General features: G+C 36.5%; 1 protein-coding gene across 2 annotated transcripts in view; it reads left to right on the top strand.

Moving 5' to 3' along the window:
• Htr2c (5-hydroxytryptamine receptor 2C) overlaps positions 1-27003 on the top strand; it is a 235181-nt gene that overhangs the window by 183839 nt on the left and 24339 nt on the right. The window contains exon 5 of one of the 2 annotated variants that reach the window (XM_048441990.3): positions 25503-25703. In XM_048441990.3, the coding sequence (XP_048297947.3) occupies positions 25503-25703 (201 nt within the window). The remainder of the gene's footprint in view (positions 1-25502; positions 25704-27003) is intronic. The other variant, XM_085685141.2, reaches the window with a different exon arrangement.

Genomic DNA, 27003 nt, shown 5'->3' with positions numbered 1-27003 from the left:
ATATCCGTTGAAGTGAAGAATGTCCCTCAGACACGTGGGAGGTGTCCCTACAATAACTCAAGATAGTAGGGGTACACTGTTTCTGTACATCTATAACCAGAAAATGGTTAAAATGAAATAAGTCATTATTATCTTGATCCTGGATATGGCCTATTGCCATTTATGAGACTTCGGTTAAGCAAGACACTTTTTTTTTATTTAGTTATATATTTATTTATAAAAATTTCCACTTTCTCCCCTCCTTCCAATACCCTCCCATTCCCCCGACTCCCTCTCCTCCTCCCTCTCCAGTCCTAAGAGCAGTCAGGACTTCCTTGAACTGCTCTGTGGGAAGTTCAAGGTCCTCCCCCCTCCATCCAGGTCTAGGAAGGTGAGCATCCAAACAGACCAGGATCCCAGAAAGCCAGCACATGCAGACGAAACAAGACCCAGTGCCATTGTCAATGGCTTCTCAGTCAGCCCCCATGTCAGCCACATTCAGAGAATCCGGTTTGATCACAAGCTTTTTCAGTCCCAGTCCAGCTGGCCTTGGTGAGCTCTCATTAGATCAATCCCCATGTATCAGTGGGTGAATGCACTCCTGACATCCTTTTGCATGTTCTCCCTCCTTCTGCTCCTCATTTGGACCTTGGGAGCTTAGTCCAGTGCTCCAATGTGGGTCTCTGTCTCTATCTCCATCCATCGTCGGATGAAGGTTCCCTCTGATCCTGCCTTCCTTGCTCACGTTCTCCCTCCATCTGCTTCTCATTTGGACCTAGGAAGTTAAGTCCAGTGTTCCAATGTGTGTCTCTGTCTCTAACTCCATCCATCGCCAGATGAAGGTTCTATGGTGATATGTAAAATATTCATCAGCATGGTTATGGACCAAGGCCAGTTCAGGTACCCTCTCCTCTGCTGCCCAGGGAACAATCTGGGGACCTCTCCTTGGGCCTGGGAACCCCTCCAGAATCAAGTCTCATGCAAACCCTAAAATGGCTCCCTTAGTTGAGATATATACCTCCCTGCTCCCATAGCCATCCTTCCTCCCTCCTCCCCCATCCCATTCCCCCAAGCTATCCCCAATCCTCCCCCTCTCCCTTCTCTCTATCCCTCTCCCCTTACTTCCACCCCTCCACCCCCCATGCGCCCAAGTTTGCCTGGCAATCTTGTCTACTTCCAATATCCAGGAGGATAACTATATGATTTTCTTCAGGTTCACCTTCTCATTTAGCTTTTCTAGGATCATGAATTATAGGCTCAAAGACCTTTAATTAAGGCTAGAATCCACTTATGAGTGAGTACATACCATATTCCCCTTTTTGGGTCTGGGTTACCTCACTCAGTAAAGCGTTTTCTATTTCCATAACTGGATGTCAACCTGTAGAAGAATGAAAGTAGATCCGTATCTATCACCATGCACAAAACTCAAGTCCAAATGGATTAAAGACATCAACATTAATCTGACCACATTGAACCTGATAGAAGAGAAAGTGGGAAGTAGTCTACAAGACATAGGCACAGGAGACCACTTCCTAAGTAGAACCCCAGTAGCACAGACAATAAGAGAATCGATGAATAAATGGGACCTACTGAAACTGAGAAGCTTCTGTAAAGCAAAGGACACTGTCAGTAAGACAAAAAGGCTACCTTCTGATTGGGAGAAGATCTTCACCAACCCTTCATCAGACAAAGGTCTGATCTCCAAAATATACAAAGAACTCAAGAAACTAGACACTAAAACTCTAATTAACCCAATTAAAAAAATGGGGTACTGATCTGAACAGAGAATTCACAACAGATGAACTTATAATGGCCAAAAGACACTTAAGGTCATGCTCAACCTCCTTAGCGATCAGGGAAATGCAAATCAAAACCACGTTGGAAATCAGTGTGGCGGTTTCTCAGGAAACTGAGAGTCAACCTCCCTCAGGACCCAGCAATTTCACTCTTGGGAATATACCCAAGAGATGCCCTATCATACTACAAAAGCATTTGTTCAACTATGTTCATAGCTGCACTATTTGTAATAGCCAGAACCTGGAAACAACCTAGGTGTTTCCTCAATAGAAGAATGGTTAAAGAAGGTGTGGAACATATACACATTAGAGTTTTACTCAGCGGTAAAAAACAATGACATCTTGAATTAAGCAAGACACTTTTCAAATATTCACTTTAGATAGGACTTAAAACTACAGATTTTAAATTCATATGGTAATAGTTTTCCCTATACCTTTGAATTGCAATGTCTCTAGAATAAAGCTTAATGTCAAATGGTTACCTTCATAACACCCATCCACCTGTGCATGGTCTAAGGTAAATTCTCAGAAAACAACTAATTTCATAGGTTTCCATGTCAAAGAAGCCACAAGAAAACCCACAGAATCAACTAACCTGGTTTCACAAAGGTTGAACTGACAACATGGGACTGACCTAGGCACTGTGCATATATGTTACAGTTATGTAGCTTGGTCTTCTCGTTTGACTCCTAAAAGTGGGAACCAGGACTGTCTTGGACCCTTTTATAGGCTTTTGGGAGCCTACTCCACATACTAGGTTACATTTCCCAGTCTTAATACATGGAGAGGTGCTTAGTCTTACTGCAACTTGATATGCAATATCTTGTTGATATCCACGGCAAGCCTGGCCTTTTCTGAAAGGAAAAGGAGGAGCAGTGGGGGGGGACTAGGAAGAGAGGAAGGACAGGAAACTGAGGTCAGAATGTAATAAACAAACAAACATATAAATAAATAAATCAGGAAAAGAGGAGTTCACATTCTCAAATACAGCATCAAGGTGTCATGTCACTATATGTATAATAAATTAAATACCCATGACAACAAAAGTGTCCTGAGATTTTACTTTTTGAAAATACATTAATTAAAGAAAAGTTGTGCAATTAGGGTTAAATAGGGTTATTGGGTTTGGACGAGCACATTGTTCCTTTAGTGAACTCTCTTGGGAAGCTGACAACAAATATTTAATCAAAATAAATAAATTTCCAAAACAGATTTGTGTTCCAGAAATCCTCCACATCCGGCTGGAACATAAACTATCCTCACAATTAAAGATGACATGCAGGACTATAAATGAAAAAGTATAGATTTTTTATTCATCTATTTTACATCCAGTTCCCAGCCTCCCCAGCAATCCTCCCGTTCCAGCCCCTCCCCCTACTCCCCCTAACTCCCACTCCCAGTTCCCTCCTCTTCTGTCTTCATTCACACAAGGGCATGTCTCCCAAGCGTATCCATAGACCATGGCATATCAAGCTACAGTAAGACTAATCTTCTCCCCATGTATTAAGACTGGGTAAAGTGACCCAGTATGAGGAGAAGGATCCCAAAAGGCAGCCAAAGCATTAGAGATAGCCATTATTCCCATAAGAGGACCAAACTACACAACTGTAATATATATGAGAACAAAACCATCAAAAACTCTGGGATAGAGACAGGCAATATTCTGATGGGACACAATAGTAAAATTAACTTTGTAGGTGTCAACATGTGTCAGATCTTACAGTATGGACATGCTAAAATTCGGGTTTTTGAAAACTATCTTTGAAATGCCTTGCCAGATTCCAGTAAGAATAGTTACTTTGTTTGTATAGTTTCAAACAGCTCTCAAGTATAAAACTTTCTTTATATTATAACATTAATATTATTTGTATCTCATTACTATGAATTCATTAGAGCCTCTTAGAATTTTTTGTATATTTTCATATTAGTTCTATAATTAGGATGATACCTATAAGTTTATGTAGAGGAGTGGAGTGTGCAGGAAACTAATAAGTTGCTCCAATCCTTCATCTTGTTGACTTGAAAACTAAGACTCAGTGAAGTGAATTGATTGATGATATACATCTAAGTGGTATGAAGGCCTGGAGAGAAGTACATTATTTGGGGTTAAGTCACTAATCAAGATTGCTGTCCTTCTAAACAGAGACGATACTAAAGCACTTAGTGCTTCCCAAACGCTTGACTTTGTTTTGCTAAGAATGGACAAATCTGACAAATTTAAGCGGTTTGGCGTCTTTGTGTCAGAAATCTAGTTCCTTAACATCAATGCATTTCAACACGGATCTTCATTGTCTAAAACATTTAGCTTTTTGTAATGGTTTTAAAAGTGAGTGTAGTGAACAAAATGGAAACTTACTGGGTTCTGTGGATTTTTCAACCCATAAATGTGCTTGATATACAAAAATACGAAATAATATGGATATATATTTATTAAATTAAGTGAAAACACCTAATTTTGTATATAAAACTAAATGGGTTATGCTGTGAGTATATAAAAACAGTAATTCCAAGAAATATATGCTGCTTCTGGTTATGGTATACTCTTCTGTAGTCCATACAAATATATCTATAATTTTTGTTATAGTCCATTTCATTGTGATTTTTCCTATGTATATTTAATGTACTCACTATTCATTAACCTATATGCCCCAGTTTTCCATCTAACTGATTCCCTTTTCTTCCTAAATAGTCTCCTTTATACTTTTTTGTTGTAACTTTCTGATATTCATTTCATATACAAGTGAAAAATGTATTTGTCTTTCTGAGTCTGGTTTGTTTTGCTTAACATTCTCTAAATGGTGGAACTTTGGTTGTTTGTGGCCTAACAACACTTCATTCTCTGTGGATATATGTATATGTGTGTACTATACATATATACTCTGTTTTCATTGTCCATTCTTGTACTAGTGGGCACTCGGATTGATTCTATGACTTAGTTATTATAAATACTCTCACAATCAACATGGATGCACAGGTGTCTGTATGGTGTGTTCACTTTATGTGTTTCAGACATATTCTCAGGAATGGCATACTTAGATTTTATAATAGTCTTCTTTAGTTTGTTTTGGGGAACCCACACACTGATTTTCACACCAGTTACACTTCTTTATATTCCCACCAACAGTTTTGCCTTATATCTCTAAGTTATTCTGCTCCCTGCCTCCCCGTCCTTCTTTTTCTTTAACTAGAGTTTAAGCCAAGGACTTCACACATCCTGTGCAGCAATTTTGCCATTGGTCTACATTCTGAGTTTTATTTTCACGTTTTACTTTGAAACAGGGTCTCTCTAAGTTGTCTAGGCTGACCTTGAATTTACTCTGTTTACCCCCAGGATGCCTTAAAATTGCCATCTTTCCCCCTCTCTCACTGGAGTAGATGGGATTACAAGCTATCATTATCATGGATTCATTTTATATTTATAAATTCTTTTTTTTCAAAGTTTATTAAATTATAAAAGTTTCCATTTCCGCCCCTCTTCCCAACACCCTCCCACTCCCCCCCCCACCTCCTCCCTCTCCATCCCTAAGAGCAGTCAGGGCTTCCAGCCCTGTGGGAAGTTCAAGTTCCTCCCCCCTTCCTCCAGGTCCAGGAAGGTGAGTATCCAAACAGACTGGATCCCAAAAATCCAGTATATGCAGAGGAAACAAGTCCCAGTGTCATTGTCAATGGCTTTTCAGAAAGGCTCTGGGCCAGCCACATTCAGAGAATCCGGCCACATTCAGAAAATCTGGTTGGCTCACGTGCTCGTTCAGTCCCAGTCCAACTTGCCTTGGTGAACTTCCCATTAGATCAGTCCCCTTGTATCAGTGGGTGATCCATCTTTCTGCTGCATACAAGAAACACACCTCAACATCAAAGACAGACATTACCACAGAATAAAGGGCTGAAAAAAGACTTTCCAAACAAATGAACCTAAGAAGCAAACTGGTGTAGCTATCCTAATATCACCATGGCTTACTTCGAACTTTTCTATAAAGATACAGTAACAAAGATTCTTCGGAAGAAAAAATATTCGAAAAATAAGTAGTGTTTTCTTACTTACACAACAAAAAGCAAACTAAGCCATTTCAATATTTAGAAAAAGATCATAAATAATTCATTAGCTGAAAAAATGGACAAGTAGCATACATGTGAATTTAGAAACAGATGAACTCACTCAGCAAATCTGTGCTGGATAGGACACTTCACATCATGGTTCAAAATATGGGTCATGACCCTTTGGGGTGATTGAATGAACTTTTTACAGGAGTCACAAAAGATCATTTAGAAAACTTTGGTATTTACATTACAATTCAAAAGAGTAGCAGAATTACAGTTATGAAGTAACAATAAAAATAATTTTAAGTTTGAGGGTCACCACAACATGAAGAACTATATTAAAGGATCACAGCATTGACAAAATAGAGAACTATTTATCTACATTACAGAATGTGCTGGACTCCAGAAAATAACAATGAGTAACCCTGGATCTCTGCTTTATAAAAAATTATGCTTTTATGTCTGTATACTAATATTTTCTACAATGAGAATATTTAAGAATGGTAAACTAGAAATATATATATAATTTAGAGAGAGAGACAATTATGTGTTTATACATCCATACATATAAAATATGGAGAGAGAGCAGAGGAAACATTTAATGAATCTACATGAGTAATGAAAACTGCTTGCAGTCTTTACCACAGGATAAAGAAAACAAATCTACATATATCCGCAACTCAATACTTCATTCAGAATTTATTTTCCACAAGTATCATTTCCATCATTGGGACTTTTCCTCTGATTCTTCTATATTGCTTTGGTACAAGACATTAAAACATGTAAAACAGTATGCAAGAACATCTACAGATGATGGCAGATATTTTACACATAATCATAAATGTTGTTTTCAATGTTTATAATCAATGTAGCCAAGAAAAAAATAAGCACTGACATACATGAATCCTAAGGTGGAAGGGTATACAAAATCATATGGTATGTTGATATTGCATCCTAATGTGCTAAAAAATATTTCTATGGATTATGAATGTATTTTAGCAATAGTGAGCTAGCCTAGCACACAGGATACCCTGGGTTCAGTTACCACATTGTCACAAAGGGAAGTTTGAGTCAAAAGTAGTTTTCCAAGTACTCTTTGTCATTAGGTCTCTTTTCTAGTACTGTGTCCTTTATATAAATCAGTCGAATTCTGACTTATATCTTATCAAGTTAAATATAGGCTCCCTAATAGAATTTGAACATTTGAGAATGATTATAACAACTTTGACAATTTTAATTATCAAAACATCATAGTTTAGTCCAGTGAAATGGCTCAACAGGTAAAGGTACTTTCCAGAAATGCTAACAGCCCATCTTCAATTTGTGAGAACCATATGGTGAAGAGAAAGAGACACAATCCCAAAGTTGTTCTCTGACCTCCACAAACATGTCAGGGCATAGTCGCACACACAGACAAAAAACTAAATGTGATTAAAAAGTGTGTCACTAGTTTGAATATTTATATTGTAAATGGATTATGTTAAATTATTTTAACTTTAATAGACTTTTACAACTTTCCTGCACTTGAGCACATTTCATTAGCTACAAAGAATCACTTGTAATAAAAATGGTTTAATGAGGTATAATGGCACAATTCCCACAGTTCCCAAAAAGATCAATTTATGAAGCTTCTTGCAATTTATTCTTGGGAGCAGCATAATGAATAGAGTTTAGGCCCCTTCGTTTTAAAGTCCACCACAAAATAGAATATGCGATAGAACTATGAGAACTCTTTATCCCTGGCAGTGAATTCGTAGGTGATTATAGATGAATGAAATACAAGAAAATGAATGAACCCATCTATCTCTTTTCTTGAACAAATAGATATCTATGGAATCTGACTTCAAAGTCTGTTCCAGAAACCCAATTATATGTGGTGATGTAAAGACATTGAGATAGGCCAGTTCTTTGCACTGAGCTCCACTGCTGTTTCCTGATGCTTGTATTAGGAATGTGAACTAATTAAATCAGAAAAATCAGTCTACTTCAAGTGAACCATAAGTCTCCCAATTGACATTGTTCTCATAAACAGGCTTCAATGTTTCCAAAAGGACAAATGAACTCCTAGAAACTGCTCTACCTAATGAAAACCAAGCTATTATGTAGACCATTTTGGCAGTGAGAGCATTTCAACATGGAAACTTTTACCGACCTCGTAAAGTTTAGTTTAGAATAATGACTTTTGATTTGATTTCCAATCATGCTTTACTGATCTACTATACTTTGATTTCTTTTATGTACATATGTGAAAAAATCATTATCATCATTTCAATCTCATGCTTTCTGGCGAAAGGTAATTCAAGTCATTTAAATATAGTGTATGTGTTTTTAAAATGTTTTCATCTTCTTCATTTATTTGGTTTAGATCTTTTTTACTTATCTTTGAGTCTTGATACTCTATCATCTGCTCAATAATTTTTGTTGTAAGGTTTTGCTTTGAGTTTCTAACAGATGGGTTTTTCAATTCCATCTTCATTTCAGCTTAAGTCCTCATAAATGTTTCTATCTCCTGATTGAGACATCCTGGATTGTCCTCATTATTTTCATCAGCATTGTATTTTTTTTGGACTTCACCTAGACATTTTGTTCCTTTAAGCCCTTTGTCTTTGATTTTGTTAAACCATATCCTTATGTCTTCCTTAAATTCCTTGCATTATTTGATCAAGTTTAGGATTGCTCTTTTCATTTCTGTGTTCTGGGGCTCATCTAGGCAATTCTCATTGGCAAATGTTTCTACAGGACTGGCAGGTTCTGATCTTTATCATTGTTCATAGTTTTATTTATTTATTTATTTATTTATTTATTAAAAATTTCCACCTCCTCCCCACTTCCCTTTTCCCTCCCCCCTCCCCACCTCCCCTTCCTTCTCTAGTCCTAAGAGCAGTCAGGGTTCCCTGCCCCATGGGAAGTCCAAGGTCCTCCCTGCTCCATCCAGGTCTATAAAGGTGAGCATCTAAACAAACCAGGCTCCTACAAAGTCAGTCCATGCACTAGAATCAAAACCCAGTGCCATTGTCCTTGCCTTCTCAGTCAGCTTTTATTGCCAGCCACATTCAGAGTATCCAGTTTGATCACATGCTCCATCACTCCCAGTCCAGCTGGCCTTGGTGAGCTCCCATTATTAGATCAGTCCCACCATCTCAGTGGGTGGACGCACCGATCATGGTCCTGACTTCCTTGTTCATGTTCTCCCTCTTTCTGCTCCTCATTTGGATCTTGGGAGCTAAGTCCAGTGTTCATAGTTTTGATATGAGATCTGGGTGTGTGGACTGCTTTTATTAGTTCTAAGTGTGTTGTGGACAGAGCAGGCTGGGGCAGAAGAGCAGATGTGAAGGGGGGACATGGCTTGTGAGGAATGAAGTCAGGTGAACAGAGATTTTACTGGTGTACCTGCTGTACCTCCTGGACAGAGTCTTGAGTCTGAGAATAGATCTGGCTGGATAGAAAGGTTAGATATAGCAATGGAGAGGCTTGTGGTTTAGGGGTGAATCAGGGTGAGTTCTGGCAGAAACCCAGAAATTAGTTGTGGTATAGGCATGGGTGGCAAGATTAGGTCTAGGCACTGATGCAGATCAGGGCTAGATCTGGCATGTTGGGGACAGTCTGTGGAAAGGAGGATCAGGAGAACTCACTGGGCTAGATTCTGGAAACGGAAGTGGGAGATAGTGCTGGACAGATACCCAGTCTACTTTATTAAAGGAAAAAATCAGATAGTTTAAAACTTTCCAAATGATTGCTTGCCCTTACCTGCTTATCTTAAGTAGCAAGTAATGTCATAGTGTTCCTTGCCACTGGTTCTCCTTTGATGCCTTCAGGTGGCACTTGCTGTGGTGACATAAATTTCAGGCTGAAATCATTTAAAAACCTCTAAAGAGCACTTGCCTAGGACACAGGCAGGAAAGCAGCTAGGATTCATTGTAGGCTCAAACTGATCAAGGGAGGTTTTTCCTTGCAAGTTAGCATTTGTGTGCTTATGGAGTATTGTAACTGCTCTGCATTACTCTTTGCCCCTTTAGTTTACCCTTTTCCTTCTGTTTCACATAATCCTGATTCTGAGCCTCTGCTATGCCCTCAGATAAACTATTACAGCATCACCTGAGTGAATTTCTGTGGCAACAGGGTCCTTTGCTTGTGGCATAACACTACAGTGGGTCCATTATTACAGTCCTGTACCTCGCTTGACCCCCCCACCTCCCTATTTTAACTATGTCCTGTCTTCAATTTTAATTCTGAAGCAAACCTTTTCTCACAGAAAAAAAGAAATCTATAAAAATTCTCATGCTTCACCAGAGGTGATAAAAAGGTCGTCATGTTAAAAAGCTGACACTTCTTGTTCCTTTATAGGCGTGTCCTACAGTTTGTGAAAGTTTTCTTCTATGATTTTGCTGAATATTTCTTCTATGCCTTCTCCTTCTTCTATCCCTATTATTCTTATATTTGGTATTTTCATGGTGTCCCAGATTTCCTGAATGTTTTGTGTTAGGAATTTATTGGATTTAGATTTTTCTTTGACCAATGAATCGATTTTCTTTATCAGAACTTCAACACTTGTGATTCTTCCATCTCTCATATTCTGTTGGTGATGGTTACATCTGTAGTTCTTTTTTTTACATTTTATTAAATTTTATCTCTTTTTTTAAATTTACACTCCCTCCTCTTTTCCCACTCCTCCCCCCCGCTTCCCCACACACCCTTCCCTCTTCCCCTCCAGTCCTGAGAGAGTGCAAGGTAACCTGCCCTGTGGGAAATCCAAGGCCCTCCGCACTCCATCCAGGCTTAGAAAGGTGTGCATCCAAATAGAACAGGATCCCCAAAAGCCAGTACATGCGTAAAGACAAATCCCAGTGCCATTATCATTGGTTTCTCAGTCTGCCCAAATTGTCAGCCACATTCAAAGGGTTCAGTTTGATCCCATGCTCGTTCAGCCTCAGTCTAGCTGGCTTTGGTGAGCTCCCATTAGCTCAGGCACACTGTCTCAGTGGGTGGACAAACCCTTCGTGGTCCTGACTTCCTTGGTCATATTCTCCCTCCTTCTGCTCTTCAACTGGACCTTTGGTAGTTCTTATTCACTTACCCAGATTTACCATTTCCAGAATTCCCTCAGCTTGTGTTTTCTTTATCGCTTCGATTTCAATCAAGTCTTAAACCATTTCCTTTACCAGTTTAGCTGTTTTTTCCCCTGTCTTTCTTTAAGGGATTTACTAATTTCTTCCAACATTTTGTCTTTTCCTTGATTTCTTAAATGGAAATTTTCATTTCCTCTTTAAGGGCCTCTATCATCTTCATAAAGTTATTTTAAGGTTGTTTGTTTGTGCTTCAGCTGCCATGGAAAGTTCAGGACATGCTGTTGGTTGCTCATTTTGCCCTTTCTGTTGTGAATGTTGTGTTTGTGCATCTGTTCTTTCTGCTAGAGTGGGTAGCCCCTGTTCCTATGTAGTTTGCTGGGGTTGTAGGGGAAGTCAGGTGCATGAAGTTGGGCGGTGAACTGGGTCTTACGGGGACAGAGTTCAATGGGTGGTGATGGTGGTGGTGATGATGCAGCCTGGAGGCAGGTCTCTCACCTGCTTACAGGCTGCTGGGAACTGCATCAGAGCAATGCAGTTCTACCAGAGATGGGAGCAGGGCCCACTTGCCTTGCTGGTGCTGAAATGTGAGGGGGAGGGGCATGGAATGTGTCCTAGGGTTTAGGGTCTAGATTTGGGGGAGGTTCAGCTGGGAAGCCAGTCACTAACCTGTTCTTCATTCTTCCTGGGAATACTTTCCATATGGAAAAGGCAAGGAGTGTTCAAATGTATTATTACAAATACTTGTTTCACTGTGAAATACATTAACATATTAAATCTGTTTTCTCTAGCTTGTTATAAATGGTTCTCTAAATCCACAATTTTAATAGAAGAATGGAGGGCACTTATTGCTGAAAGCTTTGTCCTAGGAGATTTTGTTGCTTCTTAGTGAGTTGCTACCGACTGCTAGCATGTTTCTTTATTAGTCATCCATGAACATGGACCAGCTCATTCTCACAACACTCAACATTCCTTGTATTAAAACAATCATTTCATCATAGTGACACATTTTCTACTGCAGTGAAATCAATTTTTGAGAATTTTTAAAGGCACACTAGTTGCTTTCTTTCTAGTTTGTCAATAGTTTTATATGGACTTAATTGGTTTCCAGTGGAAAGAAAACATTTATACTGCTGATCAAAGAAAACTCTGGAGCTTATCCTTTGGTTACCCTAATTATGAGCCCTATATGTAGAAGAGCCACAGAGGCCATATTCCATGCTATGAAGGCACTGTCCTGTGGCTCAGACAGGATGTAATTAAACAGAATGATATATAAGCAATCCCTTTGTTAAATTCAAATGACTTGGTAGCTATCAGTATTAATTATCAATCTTCTCATTCATAATGTTAGTTTATTAACTGAATTATCACATTAAACAATTGAGAGCTTGTTTAAGAAAATATCAAATATTGAAACAAATACTATATGCTTTAGCAGACAAGAGATCTTTCAGAATTTAGGTTTACTACTAGCTATACTTAGAAAATCTAAAGGAGTACTACTATTTCACGTAGTTAAATTATTTGAACTCAAAAATATTATGCCACCTCCCAAACAAAAATCTACCATTAAAGACTCTTATAGACATCGAAATGATATTTCACAATCTCTTTTATTACATGGAAATATTTAAAACCACCCCCTTGATGATTAACTATTTCCTGAAACGTAGTCAAGAAATGTGGACCTCGAAATTTTCGACCAGTGTCCGGTGTAGGTGGCCCATTAATACCTGCATAAATGTCTTCAAGAGCAGGATAGTATAATCGGATAAAGATTCCCATTCCCATCTTGGGCTCCGGTTCAGCAGATTAAATTCACATTCACAAGTCCGTGATGAAAAGGAGAGGTTTAAACTGAGGTACCCGGACAGTCCAAAGGAGTTTGTTGCGGTATTACATCAGGAGTTTCTAATATTATCCATGTTCTGTCTTGAGAGCAGTCTTAAAAGAGGTGAAGATTTCCATACAGAGGCATCGGAAACTGAGTTGACATTGAAGACCCAAAGTATGGTATGCTGCTTACAGACAGGATGGCCGGCTATGTCGGTAGTCTTCCAAGGATCTCGTTTCGAAGCATGGAGACTAGTAAAGCTGGCAACCACGAGACTGTTTGGTTCAGCCAGCTGCTACTCAGCCTGACCAGAGAGAGACTGACACTGCTGGTTGAAAGCAGGTCATTATATGCTACGGGTCTATCCTCATTGGTTGAAAGTCTGCACAAAGGTGATGTCAATAATGGAGTGAAGTGTGATATCATGAGGCATAAAGAGAAAGAGGTTAAGGCTGCTGGCAGCAAGGGAGTGGGCGTGGCTTGTCTCTTAAAGAGACCAAGGCCCTCCCCACTATATACAGGCTGAGCAAGGTATCCCTTCAAAGAGAATGTGTCTCTACTGCATGTACTAGCTTTTGGGATCCTAGTCTATTTGGATGCATACCTTCCTAAGCCTGGATGGAGTAGGGAGGGCCTTGGACTTCCCACAGGGCAGGGTACCCTGCCCTCTCTTAGGACTGGAGAGGGGGGTGGGAGGGTGAGTGTGGGAGCAGGAGGGAAATGGGAGGAGGGGAGGAAGTGTAAAATATGAATGGTATTATTTATAAAGCAATAAAAATAAAATTTTAAAAAGTCAGTACAAGCAGTAGGGATAAATCCTAGTCTCACTGCCTGTGGCCCCACATTCTGCCCCAGCCACACTACTGTCACCCACATTTAGAGGGCCTAGTTTGATTCTCAGATGAGAGTGGGTGTGCTCTCATTAGTTCAAGTAAGCTGTTTCAGTGAGTATCCCCATCATGGTCTTGACCCATTGGCTCGTTTTTCGCCCCTCCCTGCCTTCTACTACACTTTGGGATCTCAGCCCAGTGCTTGGCTGTGGATCTCTGCATCTGCTTCCATCAGTGGCTGAGTGAAGGTTCTGTGTTGACATTTAAAATAGTCATCAATCTGACCACAGGGCAAGGCCAGTTCGGGCACCCTCTCCACAATTGCTTGGGGTCTTAGCTGGGATCATCCTTGTGGATTCCTCTGAATTTCTCTAATGCCAGGTTTCTTATTAGCCCCATAATGGCTCCCTCACCAAAATATCTATTTTCTTGCTCTCCTTTTCTGTCCTTCTGTCATCTTGACTACGCTGTTCCCTTAAGTTCTTCTCCCTTCTCCCCTCCTTCCATCCACCTCAACTCCTGACCTCCCTTCTTCTCCTACTCGCAAGCTTCCAATTTTCTCAAGAGATCTTGTCTATTTCTGCTTCCCAGGGGGGGGATCCATGTATGTTTCTCTTAGAATTCTCCTTGTTACTCAGCTGAGAGAACATTTTTAAAGGTCTGTAACACATGATTGTTCTGAGATATGGAGAATAATTGGAGAAAAGGGTGATTTGTTGATTACCAGGTTTCTAGGTTATTCAGATTATGAGTAATCAATGCCATTTCATCAGAAACAGAAGACAAAGTCAGAAGTCTTCATGTCATGATTTGCACAGAGAAGCATCGATCAATGACAAGTCTTTCAACAGAAAAGAGAAGTTCAAGGTGCAGCAGAAGTTGATTCTCACATGGACCATGGACGGGGAGGTTGAACATCCTGCATAGTGCTGCCAGGAAAACCCTACTTCATACTAAGAGGGGGCTAGCTGGTTGCATATGTAGGATGTCCCATCTCCCGGCCCACTTCTTCATGACAGATACTGGAAGTGCCATTCTCCTTGATTGAAGAGCCATAAAATCTACATGCAGAAGAAGCAACGATTTGAGGTACACCACTAGGATGAGATTGATAGGTATATTTATTTGAAGGTGGAGACTGACTGCTATAACTTTTGCTCACAAGATGAAGAGGGTTTATGAGTGATTCTGTAAAGCTGGGGCCAGTAGATCTGTCTTGAACCATGTGATCTGGCAAAAGGGATGGCAAAGTCTGCAGTGCTTCAATGATTGTGTCGCGTTCCCTCAGCATTATACCAACACAAGGAGATTTGGTAATTGGACATATTTACATACGCTATCCAGAGGTAGAGTACCTAGAGAAAGAGAGAACCTAATTCCTACTCATAGAGAGGATGTCATTTATAAACTGAAGAGTAGAAAAAGAAAATGGACCATTAAATCAGAGGTCATTTACCTCTTATCAGGAGTCCAGAGAGAATTTAATAATTGAAAATAAAATAGAAACAGTCTAATTTCAAGTAAAAATCAAAGTGACAAAATGGAGATAGGAATGATTCCAAATATTTGTAAACATAATTGTTAGATACTGCATTTAGTCAGTTCAATGGGATTCATCATTATATTGTAAATAATTATACATTATTTGCCATTTTTTCAAGATTAGGCTTGCCTGTTGAAATATTTTGTGAAATAAGTATTTTATTTAGCAAAAATTTGAATATAATTGATGAACAGTTTTTCAGATATATTTGAAATCACAAATAAGCACTATTGATTCCTCTGTTTTCACATAAAGGGAACAGCAATATGACTTCCTATACGGTTAGAGATAGATATCTATTTTCCATAAGATTCATGATTAATTAAAAAGTAAAAAATTATAAATCTCATATTTTTCTTGTTAAAATTTTAATAAGAATTTTAATTAAATCTGTCAATATAGAGAATTTTTTCCACTTTTCTGTTTCTAGTACTTGCTCTTAGACAATTTTCTAGTACTTTCTCTTAGAAAATCATCTAGATTATTTTCCACTTACCTTATATCCATATTTCCTGTAATTTGTTTTCGCTGAACCTATTGTTTTTAGAAATTTCATATTTACTTGGCCGACAGTTACATGAATACATAGATAATTTTATTCCTTGTTTTCTAAAGCTAAACAAGTTGCTAAAAAAAAACCTCATCTCAGTAGAGGTGAACAAAGTGCCAGCAGGGGCTTGTAAGATGACTCAGCATATGAAGATATTTACAACTAAGATCGACCAACTGAGTTTGATCCTTAAGACCCACCAAGTGTCAACACCATATATATATATATATATATATATATATATATATATATATATATATATATACACACACACACACACACACACACAATAACTAAGTAGCTAAATAAATAAATGAGCAAACAAATAGAAAGTGTGAGTAAGCTCAGTCTTATTCACATAGCCCTCACAGGGATCTAAGTTTAAGCCCTTTTATCTGCAAAAACAAAATAATTAAGGCATTATAATAAAAATAGAGAAAGTTAATATCCTCTCTAGTTTCTGAACCTGAAGAAGTTGAAGTGTATTATCTAAATTATTGAATTATTTCAATTGGCTGTTGTTTTGGGCTAAATTATCTAATTGAAAAAAGTTCTTCATATCTGTATATAATTAAAATTTTAATTAGAAATGATTTTTGTATTTATTGAAATTATTTTCAGTATTTCCAAGATAGTATAAAATTTTTCTCTACCATTTACATAATAGATTATATCAGAACATTTTACAGTGTTGAATTACCATTTCATTACTGTAATTACTGCTGTTTTGCATGATGTATTAGTTTTATGGTACATTTCTTAACCCTCCTTGTTAATATTATGATTGATATTTCATATATTTGTCTATTTATCTATTTAAATGATATTTGTTTCTAACCTATTTACAAATTTTTCAAGTTTTGATGTCAACATTCTATTTATTTATGAATTTTAAAATGTCCTTGATTTCTTCAGTGACCTGTTCGACATTCACTTGTGTACTGCTTAATCTCTATTTTTTTCTGTAAATTTTCTGTAGGTTCTCTTTATTCTTGTTTCTACCTTAATTTCATTACAATAAGATAGGAAACAAGGACATATTTTGGTTTTATGTATTTTTTACGATATTTTCTGGGTCTACTATATGTTCTATTTTGGAGTAAGCTCCAGGTGGATTCTGGGAATGTTTTATTTTTTCAGAATTACTTGGATGAAAATGTTCTGTATATGACCTCTTTGCCCATTTGACATGCCATAAGAATTACCTCTGTTATTCCTCTTTATATTTTGTTACAATAACCTGTATTTTAAGAGTAGTGGGGGTATTAGAATAATCTACTATTATTGTTTGGGTGTTAATCTATGTCGTTATCTAGTATATTTCTTTTATGAAATTGGGTACACTTGTTGTCAATGAATATATGTTTAGAATTGCAATGTCCTAATATTCTGTCTTTCAAGTGATTCATTCTATTAGGAAGACCTTCCAATGCAATTTTATTTAATTTTTTATTTCCAGCATTTTAGTTTGCTTTTTACTTTTGTATTTTATTTTATTTAATTTTATTTTCATAGCACACACTAACCTCCTTATTTAATACAAGCATTTATTTGTATCCTCTTGGAATTCATTCAAAGATTTATGTCATCTTTGATTTTCTTAACACATGTGTAAAAACTTTTTCGAATTTTTTTGTCTGGAATTTCATCTACAGGTGGCCATTGAAGGCCAGTACTGTAAAATTGACAATTTTTGCAGGAGCCACTATTTCTTTCAAAGTCAACTATTTTTTAAAAGACTTATTTATTTATTTTATGTATATGAGTAATTTGTTTGCCTGTATGCCTGCATACCAGAAACCACATCAGATCTCTTTCATTTTAGATGGCCATGAGCTACCATATGGTTTGCTAGGAATTGAACTGAGGTCCTCTGGAAGAGCATCCAGTGCTCATAACTACTGAGCCATCTCTCCTGTCATACAAGTCAACATTTGTGTGTGTGTGTGTGTGTGGAGATTTGGCAACATTTAAGAGGGATAAGGTTATAGTACAGTTAAGATGACATTTTTTTATTAGACTGATGCTCAGAAACCAGACTTTATCCCAGGATTCCCCTAAGAATAGAATGTCTACTGAAAAAAATAGTAACAACTTAGAGGTGAACCCATTGTGAAAATAGAGTAATAATCAACTAAAAGCAATAATCTTTTAAGCATCAATCCTTGGAGTAAAGACATGTTGATAGTACTGTGTATAATAACGTATTACTGTGGGTATGAGTGGGAATGTTGTATTAGTTCCTTGTCTTGTCTCTGTGAGAATATACATGATCAAAACTTCTAAGTGGAAAAAAGAGTTGACTTGGGTTAGCAGTTGCAGAGAATATAGTCCATCCTGACCAGAAAAGTATGGTGGCAGAAAGATAGTATGTCCATAATCAGGAGGCAGAGAACAATGAATGGCATGAAACGGTACTACTATCCTCAGATTGGATAGGTCTTCCTACCTCAATTGACCTAGTATCTGCAAGCCCTCATAGACATGCACAGAAATCTGTTTTTTGGTGATTCTAAATCCATCAGGTTGACAAAATCAACCATCAACTATGGTAAATTTTAAAAAAAATAAACAAGGAAGAAAAAAGAAAAATATGACCAGCTGATAGTGTTAAGTTGATAAAAACAATAGAGAAGGAAAATAGTATTGAATACTGTAGGTCAAAAGGAAATTTAGGTGCGAGTTGAAGCTAATGGTAGATTGAGGGGTAGCAAACAATGATATAGTATCAGGTAATGTACAACAGTTCCATTTCTCAAAATGCCAAACCATGGAGACTTTGTGAAATCTGTGATCCTTAGGAGAGGAAAAGAATAAAACTGGTGAAATAGGAAAGAGTAGGAAGGGAGAAATTGATGACAAGAACAGCAGGACGAACATGGCTTTAAAAGATATTGGGCATTAAGTAAAATAGAAACACACATAGAGAAAAGAAATAACTGAGTGGTAATATAGGATGGGGAAAAATGGCTGACCTGGTTGCTGCACCAACTTTCAAGACTCCTGAGTTTCTTCCCCAGCTCCTATAAGCCTGTCTCACCCTTGGGAGTGCTTTTTCAATTCATGGCCGTGTTCTTCCTTTTAGTTCTTCTTTTAGATGGTCAGATTACAGATTCTGTGGCATTGTTAAATTTTGGGCAAGGGAGTCATGTCGTCTTGATTCCTCAAGTGTCTTCACTGGAACTAGTACATCTAGAATTCAGCCACTAGTTGGACTATTTTGTTTATCTTAATTCTTTCTGTTGAAGTCTTTATGGTGTTATGTGGGAGTATATTATAGAAGGATTAGAATATTGCTCCTCCTTAGTGGACTGTTACACCCTCAGTTCACATGCTCAGATTACTGTAATCAAACTCCAGCAAAACCACAAGAATAGAAAGGTAACTATAGCAAATTAAAATCAAGCATCTGGGGCTAGAGAGATGGCTCCGTGGTTAAGAGCACTAGCTATTCTGTGCTTTTAGAGGTCCTGAGTGCAATTCCCAGCAAGCACATGGTGGCTAACAACCATCTATAAAAAGATTTGAAGCCCTCTTTTTGTGTGTGTATGTACAAACAGACAAAGCACTCATACACATAAAACACATAAAGAAACCTTTAAAAATATTAAAAATAAATAAACAAAAACAAATGTATTTTAAACCCAATAATTTGTTAATAATAATAAACAAGCATAGAACAATATACATTAAAATGTTAGTTACTATGAATAGAAATGGAAAAATAAGCCAGGCAATGGTGGCACAGGCCTTTAATCTCAGCACTCGAGAGGCAGAGACTGCCAGATCTCTATAAGTTAAAGGCCAGTCTGGTCTACAGCGTGAGTTCCAGGACAGGCTCCAAAAGCTAAAGTGAAATCCTGTCTCGAAAAACAGCAACAACAACAACAACAACAACAAATACCAAAAAAAAAAAAAACAAAAACAAAAAAAGAAAGGAAAAAATAGGAATAGAAGAGAGAAAAGAAAATAAAAAGTACAAAGAATAAAGATGAAGGGAAGAGGCAAGGTAGTCTCAGAAAAATGGAGAAAGAAAAGAGAAAGAAGTAAAGAAATGCAATCAAATCTCAATCTTAGTATTTGGGAAGAACGCACAGGGATATCTCACACACCCACTTGTACCACAGGCCAACCCGTTTTCTCTAGAAAAGCCTACTTTAAGTTAAGGCAAAAAGTAGAGTGGGCACGGGGCAGAACAACATGGTTCACAAAATTGAAATTAAATATATTACATAAGGACAATATAAAAGTGAAGGAAAGACAACTGGACAAGTCCTCATAGTCTATTTCTGTAAGTTTCATTACACAGGCACCATTGCTGAGTCTGTCTGACCCCCTTGGTTTTTTGTTTTGTTTTTGTTTTTGTTTTTTTCCCCCGTTTATCTGAGTAGGTATTATGAGATCAAAGCCTTTCTGGGATTTTGCTTCTTCTGGCAGTCTGCTATTTATTTCACCACTAGAGGGCGCGGTACAGTTGGTTCCCTTTCTCTAGGTACTAATAGGGCTGTAAATTTTCCACGGGCAGGTCTTGTACACGTTAAAGAATTTTTAAGCACTTGACACAGCTTGTTCCTCTTCAGATGAGCTAGTGAGTCCCACTCTAATCTGTTGATCAGATGATGTGTCCACTGCATGGGATTCTGCAGAGATCTGACTCAACACTTTTCCCATACTGCTAATGGGATTCAGCAGGCCCAGTCTTGGAGTCTAGAATTCTGACAATTGCTCTGTGCTCTGAGAATGAACCTTGCAGAGAAGGACCTTTGTATCTAGAACCACAATAGGTCCCAAATCAGCCAGGATCTTTTAAAAGTGGCTTCCTTGCCGCTGACCCTGCCATGATGGCCTAGCTATCAACTAAAGGGAATGTGGATACCAAGATTCCTGTCTGGTTGATTATGAATCTGCTCAGTGGTATATACAGTACTGACTGCATTTCTGGTGACCACTCCTTTTCATCTTTAAATTATCTCATATTAAAAGTGCACTGAAAATTTCCCAATGTTCTCTCTTTGTCATAGGACATGATTCCAAACCTCTGCTTACTCACTCCATACTAGAAATAAAGCACTCATTGTTTGGGACTGAGTTGTCCTACTTTCTAAAGCTTCCTTTCTTTTTTTGCGAGTGAAATTACTATTTATCTACCATCATTCATCTTAGGGTAGTTGTTCTACAATCCGGTCTGGTTTGTTTCCAGGGATTCTAGTAGTAGATGTGTGGACTCATCTGCCATCTTCTAAATCCTGAAAACATTAAACATAACTTTGCTTCTAAAAAATGAGGTTTTGTTTTATCCGGCTATGACTTTTTACTGTGCAAATCTTTAAACTTTCCACATATTCACTGTATGGGAAATGTGCCTGGATCATGTAAATTCACCTATTGCTCTAAGAACTGCATTTTCAGTAGAAAATAGCTGATCTAATAGCTCGTCCAATGAAAGTTCTTCTCATCTGTGCATTTAAAGTACAACTGGGAATGAAATTTTACAAGCAAAAAATGTCAAGCACTATAGTTATCAATACAATCAATTTCCATAGCAGAAATAATCCAAGGAAGCTAAAAGAAGTGATAACCTACTGAGGTTGTAGCTCAGTAGTAGAGCACATATCTAGCAGTCACAAGGACATAGGTTCAACTCCCAACTCTGAAAAGTAAAAAGAAATGATAATTGTCAAAATTCATAAACACTGTAATTAGAGACTTCATAGAGATGAACAATTGAATGAAGATGACATTGGTTGAGTTTTCAACATCCATAACTTTTATGTAATTCAAGAGGAATGAATAATTTATGCCATGAGATGTCACTAAGTCTCTAATAAACAATCCTCATATTTGTGACCTAAATAACTTGAAGAATCTGGGCATGTTGGTTCATGCTAGTCCATAGCACTCTGGAGCCTGAACTTGGAGGATTGTAATAACTTGAATGTCACATAGTGACTTCCTCAGACAGAAGGATATGATTCTGTCTGAAAATCAAGAAGAAGAGAAGGAGAAGGAGGAGGAGAAAGAAAGAAAGAAAGAAAGAAAGAAAGAAAGAAAGAAAGAAAGAAAGAAAGAACAGATCGACGTAGAAGAAAAGTTTAAATAAACCTCAAATTCAATCAAGAAGCTGAGGGCATAGGTAAGATAGAATAGTGATAAAGAAAGGAACTATAAATAAATTCTTCTCTTAAAAGCCATAAACCCCTTCTACCAGTTGACTAACTTCTTAAGTCATGCTTGTCAATAAATGTTTCAAGCAGGTTAAGAGATGATAAAGTGAGCTGAAATGACATTTGAACAGCAGCCCAAGAAACAGAAATTATGACTTGTTTGCAATTAAATTAATGATGGCCTAGAAAACAAAACAACAAATACTCGTTGGAGCAACAGAATAAAATCAAACATCTCAGCAATATAATAATGGTTAGGTTATAATAATTTTTTTTAAAATAGCAAGGAAAAAGTAACATTTTTGCATGTGCATATATAAACATTTCAAAAGCATATCTTGAAAATATAGATACTGAAATTTAGATCATCATCATAATAATAGCAATAATAACAACAATAATAAATGTGTGTTGATAACATAAACTTCACAAATTGTAACTGCATATATATATATATTTCATTTAAGCTTTAAAATCATTTTATTTTGTATATATATATATTTCATTTCAGCTTTAAAATCATTTATATATATATATATATAATAAAATGACTTTAAAGCTGAAATGAAATACATGAAAGCATTTTAAATCTTTTGGATAGATATAATAGCATATGGTAAATGACCAAAAAAAAAATACTCAGTGCATTTGAAGAGAGATCCATTAAATTTAGCAGCAGATGGGAAACAAAATATTCTCAGAAAAGAAACAATGGATCCCAGGGAATAACTGATAAAATGTTAGAATTACCTGACACATACATGACTTGAAACTCAATGAGTAAAAGAAAGAACATTCTATTTGAAAAATAAAAACTGAAAAGTGCCTAAGTTTGGTGAAAGTTAAAAGGCTGTACATGCATGAAGGTCAAGAATGACAAGTATAAATATGAAGTTCACAGTTGCCAAGATGACTAAGATGACATTTCTGTGCTCCTGAACATTAGAAGCCAAAGAAAAGTTTTAAACAACCTCCCCAAGGACTGAGAAGAAATCTCAGAGTCAAGTTGAAAGCACTAAGGGAATATCTTATTTTCTGATCTACAGAGAGTTTTTGAATATTTTAGTGAAAAACTAGGTGAGAGCCAGGTGTGGCAGTGAACATCTCCAGAACTCAGGAAGTTGAGACAGGAGAATCATGAATTTAAGATTAGCTTGTGCTATATACCAGGACCAGGTTTAATGTTTTTTTCTTTTAATCCCAAAGTTATACTACTGTGTAAACTCAAATTAATTAAAGTAAATATACAATACAATGAACACAGGCTTTGAAAAATAGTAAGATTTTCTAAATATGCAAAGCACAATAAAACAAACCAACGAAGCCCACCATAGTAAGTAGCATCAACCTACAGGGAGAGAGGAAATTCTGATTTACCGAGCTGCTTCAGGTAAACTGAATTTCTTAAAATCTCCCCAAATATACAAGTTTCATTAAAATCAAAAATTATACTCCAGGTTGTGGTGGTTCATACCTTTAATCACAGAACTTGAGAAGCAAAGGCAGGTGTATCTTTGTGAGTTGGAGGTCACCCTGATCAGCAGAGTAAGTGCCAGGTCAGCCAGGGCTACACAAAGAAACCCTGTCTCTAAGAACCAAAAAAAAAATTATAAAAAGTAATTTAAAAATGTGGACAACTTAAGGGGGAAAACATATTGACCACAGGAAGCCCAAGAATGGAATTATCAAAAATTCTGAATTCTTATTTTTTTATTGATTTTTATTGAGGTCTACATTTTTCTCTGCTCCTTTTCCTGCCTCTCCCCTCCCCTCTTCAACCCTCCCCTAAGGTCCCCCAATTTACTCAGGAGATCTTGTCTCTTTCTACTTTCCATGTAGAAATTTTGAATTATTTAAAGTGCTAAAGGAGATAGTGAACAAAGAACTAAAGGAGACAAAGAAACATGTTTCAACAAATAGAAAACAAAATTAAAAGCTTATAATTATCAAAAAGAACCAAGCACAAATTTGGGAGTTAGAAAGTACAACAAAGGAAATAAAAAGTTTACTAGAGTGATTTTACAGCAGAATGTCAACAATTTAACTGAACTTTAATTCTTAAGTAACTAGAGAAAAAGAACAAGATCAGCCCAACTAGTAAAATGATAAATGTGATTTACTGGCAGGTTTTGCGCCAACTTTACACAAGCTAGACTCATCAAAGAAGAAGGAGCCTCAGCAGACAAGGAAGTGTCTCCAAGAGAACTGGCTATAAGGCATTTTCTCAATTAGTAATCAATGGGAAGGGACCCAGCCCATGAAGAGTAGTGCTGCCATCCTTGGGCTGCTTATCCTGGAATCTATAAGAAAGCAGACTGAGCAAGCCAAAGGAAAGCAAGCCCTTAAGTAGCACCCCTCCTTTCTCCAGGTTCCTGTCCTGTGTGAGTTCCTGTTATGGCTTCCCTCAGTGGTGAACAGTGATATGGAATCATAAGCCAAATAAACTCTTCCCTCCTCAACTTGCTCTAGGTCATAGCCTTTCAGTACATCAGTAGGAACTCCAACTAAGAAAGGAATACAGAATAAGAAAATGTACAATTAGGACATCCAATTTTTTCTGTGAAAATTTGGAAATTTTAGTGAGAGAAACTAAGGAAAGAAGAAAAATAAGTGACACAATTGACTAAAATTAGAGCCAAAAGTGGGTATGTTTTTGTAGAATTGAAAGATTAACAAATAGGGGGTGAAGAAACAGCTCGGGAGTTAATAGTACTTGACGTGTTCTCTGAGGATCTCATTTCAGTTTTTGGCACTCATGTAAGGCAACTCAACAAATATGTGAAACTCCACTTCCAGAGGATCTAATGACTTCTTCTGCCCTTTGACAACACACGTGTGCATGCGTACACAAGCACATGAAATAAATAAATATTTTATTATTTTTATTATTTATTAATTTTTATTATTCATTGTCTTAAATCAATAGATATAAAGAATAATCACTCTATGACAAGTTAAATAATCTAGATAAGGAAAGAAAACTGAAACACAGGAAAAACTGAAAAAGAAGATACAAAAACATTTGCGATCATATACATGGAAAACCATGAAGAAACTATATACAAAATATAGCACAATAAAGGAACTTAGGAAAGTTACAGGATACAGGAACAATAAACTAAAATTATTTTCAATACTAAATATATGCAACAATAAAGACTCCATAAAGGTAATTTAAAAAATTAAAAGAGCATCTGAAAAATCTCATGTAACCATCAGGTACTAAAAGAAACAGAGTAATAATTTATAAATGAACACGTATAAGCCTCCAAACGTATTTATCAACAATCCCAATATAAAAAATAATTCCAGTTATGTGAAGTATCCAAAGTATGTAAATCTGTAATGAAAAAACCTAGAGTTTGTCTAGGAGTCTGGGAGGAAAGGATGGGTTATTTACTGCTTAATGAATAGTATTTTTCTTCTGGAGTGGTGAAATAGTTGAGATTTAGAAGAAAGTTATGTTTGTACTAAATGACTTGAGATTGCATATATTGAAGTGGTAACTTTTGTATTATGTAATGTGTACTGTAATAAAAAAATAATAAATGTTGCTATCATAATCATCACTAGAGAAGATAATGAAATTTCACTGTCTTTAAAATGTCGTGGAGAGGGAGCAATAAGTGGACTAAAGTGGAGAAGTATAGAGAGTGAAATTTGGATAACATGTGTTTCTTTCTTCTCTTTGTTCTTTTTCAGATTATGTCTGGCCATTACCTAGATATTTGTGCCCCGTCTGGATCTCACTAGATGTGCTATTTTCAACTGCGTCCATCATGCACCTCTGCGCCATATCGCTGGACCGGTATGTAGCAATACGTAATCCTATTGAGCATAGCCGGTTCAATTCGCGGACTAAGGCCATCATGAAGATTGCCATCGTTTGGGCAATATCAATAGGTAAATACCTGGCCATAGAATTGCAGCGGCTATGCTCAATACCTTCGGATTATGTACTGTGAACAACCTACAGACGTCGACTGGTAACATTTGCGTTTGATCGGGAGTCGAGTAATTATTCTTAACCTACATATCTGATATTTAGGTTAAAAATAATGAAAGTAGCTTAATACATATGGATATGAAGACATAAGATTTCAATTTGTACAGCTAAATTATATTTTTCTTTAATATACCAAAGAATTCTGCAACACAGATACAAAATATTGTGATTACAAAGCTATAAGAAAAAGCCTAAATTTTAAAAATATAGCATTGAAACATGAAAACAAAGATCTTTTCTGAATTATTGACCTACTGATTTTGGAAATTTAATAATACAATTTAAATTGTCATGAAATAAACATTTATAAATTTGTGCTGTTATTAAACATAATCTACTATTTCTCATAAATTTTAATTAGTTTATGAGTTCTGTTTAAACATAAAAAGTCATCTGTTGGATTTGTAAATATTCAGAATATTTAAAGAGAGAGAAATGATCTTGTTATTTCACATACTTAAAATATCCATAAATGTTTTGACCATTCTGATATTAAAATTAAGAATTTTAACTAGATGGAAGTAAGAGCATTTCTAATCCTCTCTCCTCCCTCTCATCCAGTTGAACTTATATTCTTACATTTTGTCTCATTAAATAATTTCTCTTCAATATATGTTTTTTTGAAAAATTTAGAGGAAGACTATACCAAGATCAAGAACTTTTTTTTTTTAACTCTTCATTAATCTTCTAAGATTTTATCTCTGAGTTAGGAGGGTAAATAAATTTATATTACTTTTAAGACTGTTTTGTTGTAGTTATCATAGATGATTCTGTGTGCACACAGCAATATGCCTTTAGATAATGAGTCATGAAGCCTCACACAGAATCATATGGATATCCATAAGCAACATTGTGCTTATAAGTTCAGTTCACATTTTCTCCTTTTATAAATAAGCATATAAGGTGATAGATATAGAAAGACTTTTTTAAGATAAAATGATATTTTACATTAAGATTTGATAAAAAAGAATAACTTATACAATAAAGGGAAACAAAAGTATGTAAAAGAAATGCTTAACTTTCAGATTTAAAAAAGGAATATTATAGATAAATAAAATGTAAAAGGGGATATTAAATATAAAGAGGAAGATAGATTAAGTAAGAAAATATAAGACACAGTAAAATGTAGAATTAAAACCAAATATATGTCAAAATACACTAACTATAAATTATCTAAATAGTCTAAGAAAGTCAGAA

This window comes from Myodes glareolus, chromosome X (genome assembly GCF_982192425.1).
Source record: "Myodes glareolus chromosome X, mMyoGla1.1, whole genome shotgun sequence".
Classification (NCBI taxonomy): Eukaryota; Metazoa; Chordata; class Mammalia; order Rodentia; family Cricetidae; genus Myodes; species Myodes glareolus.
This window is presented reverse-complemented; position numbering and strand designations above follow the sequence as displayed.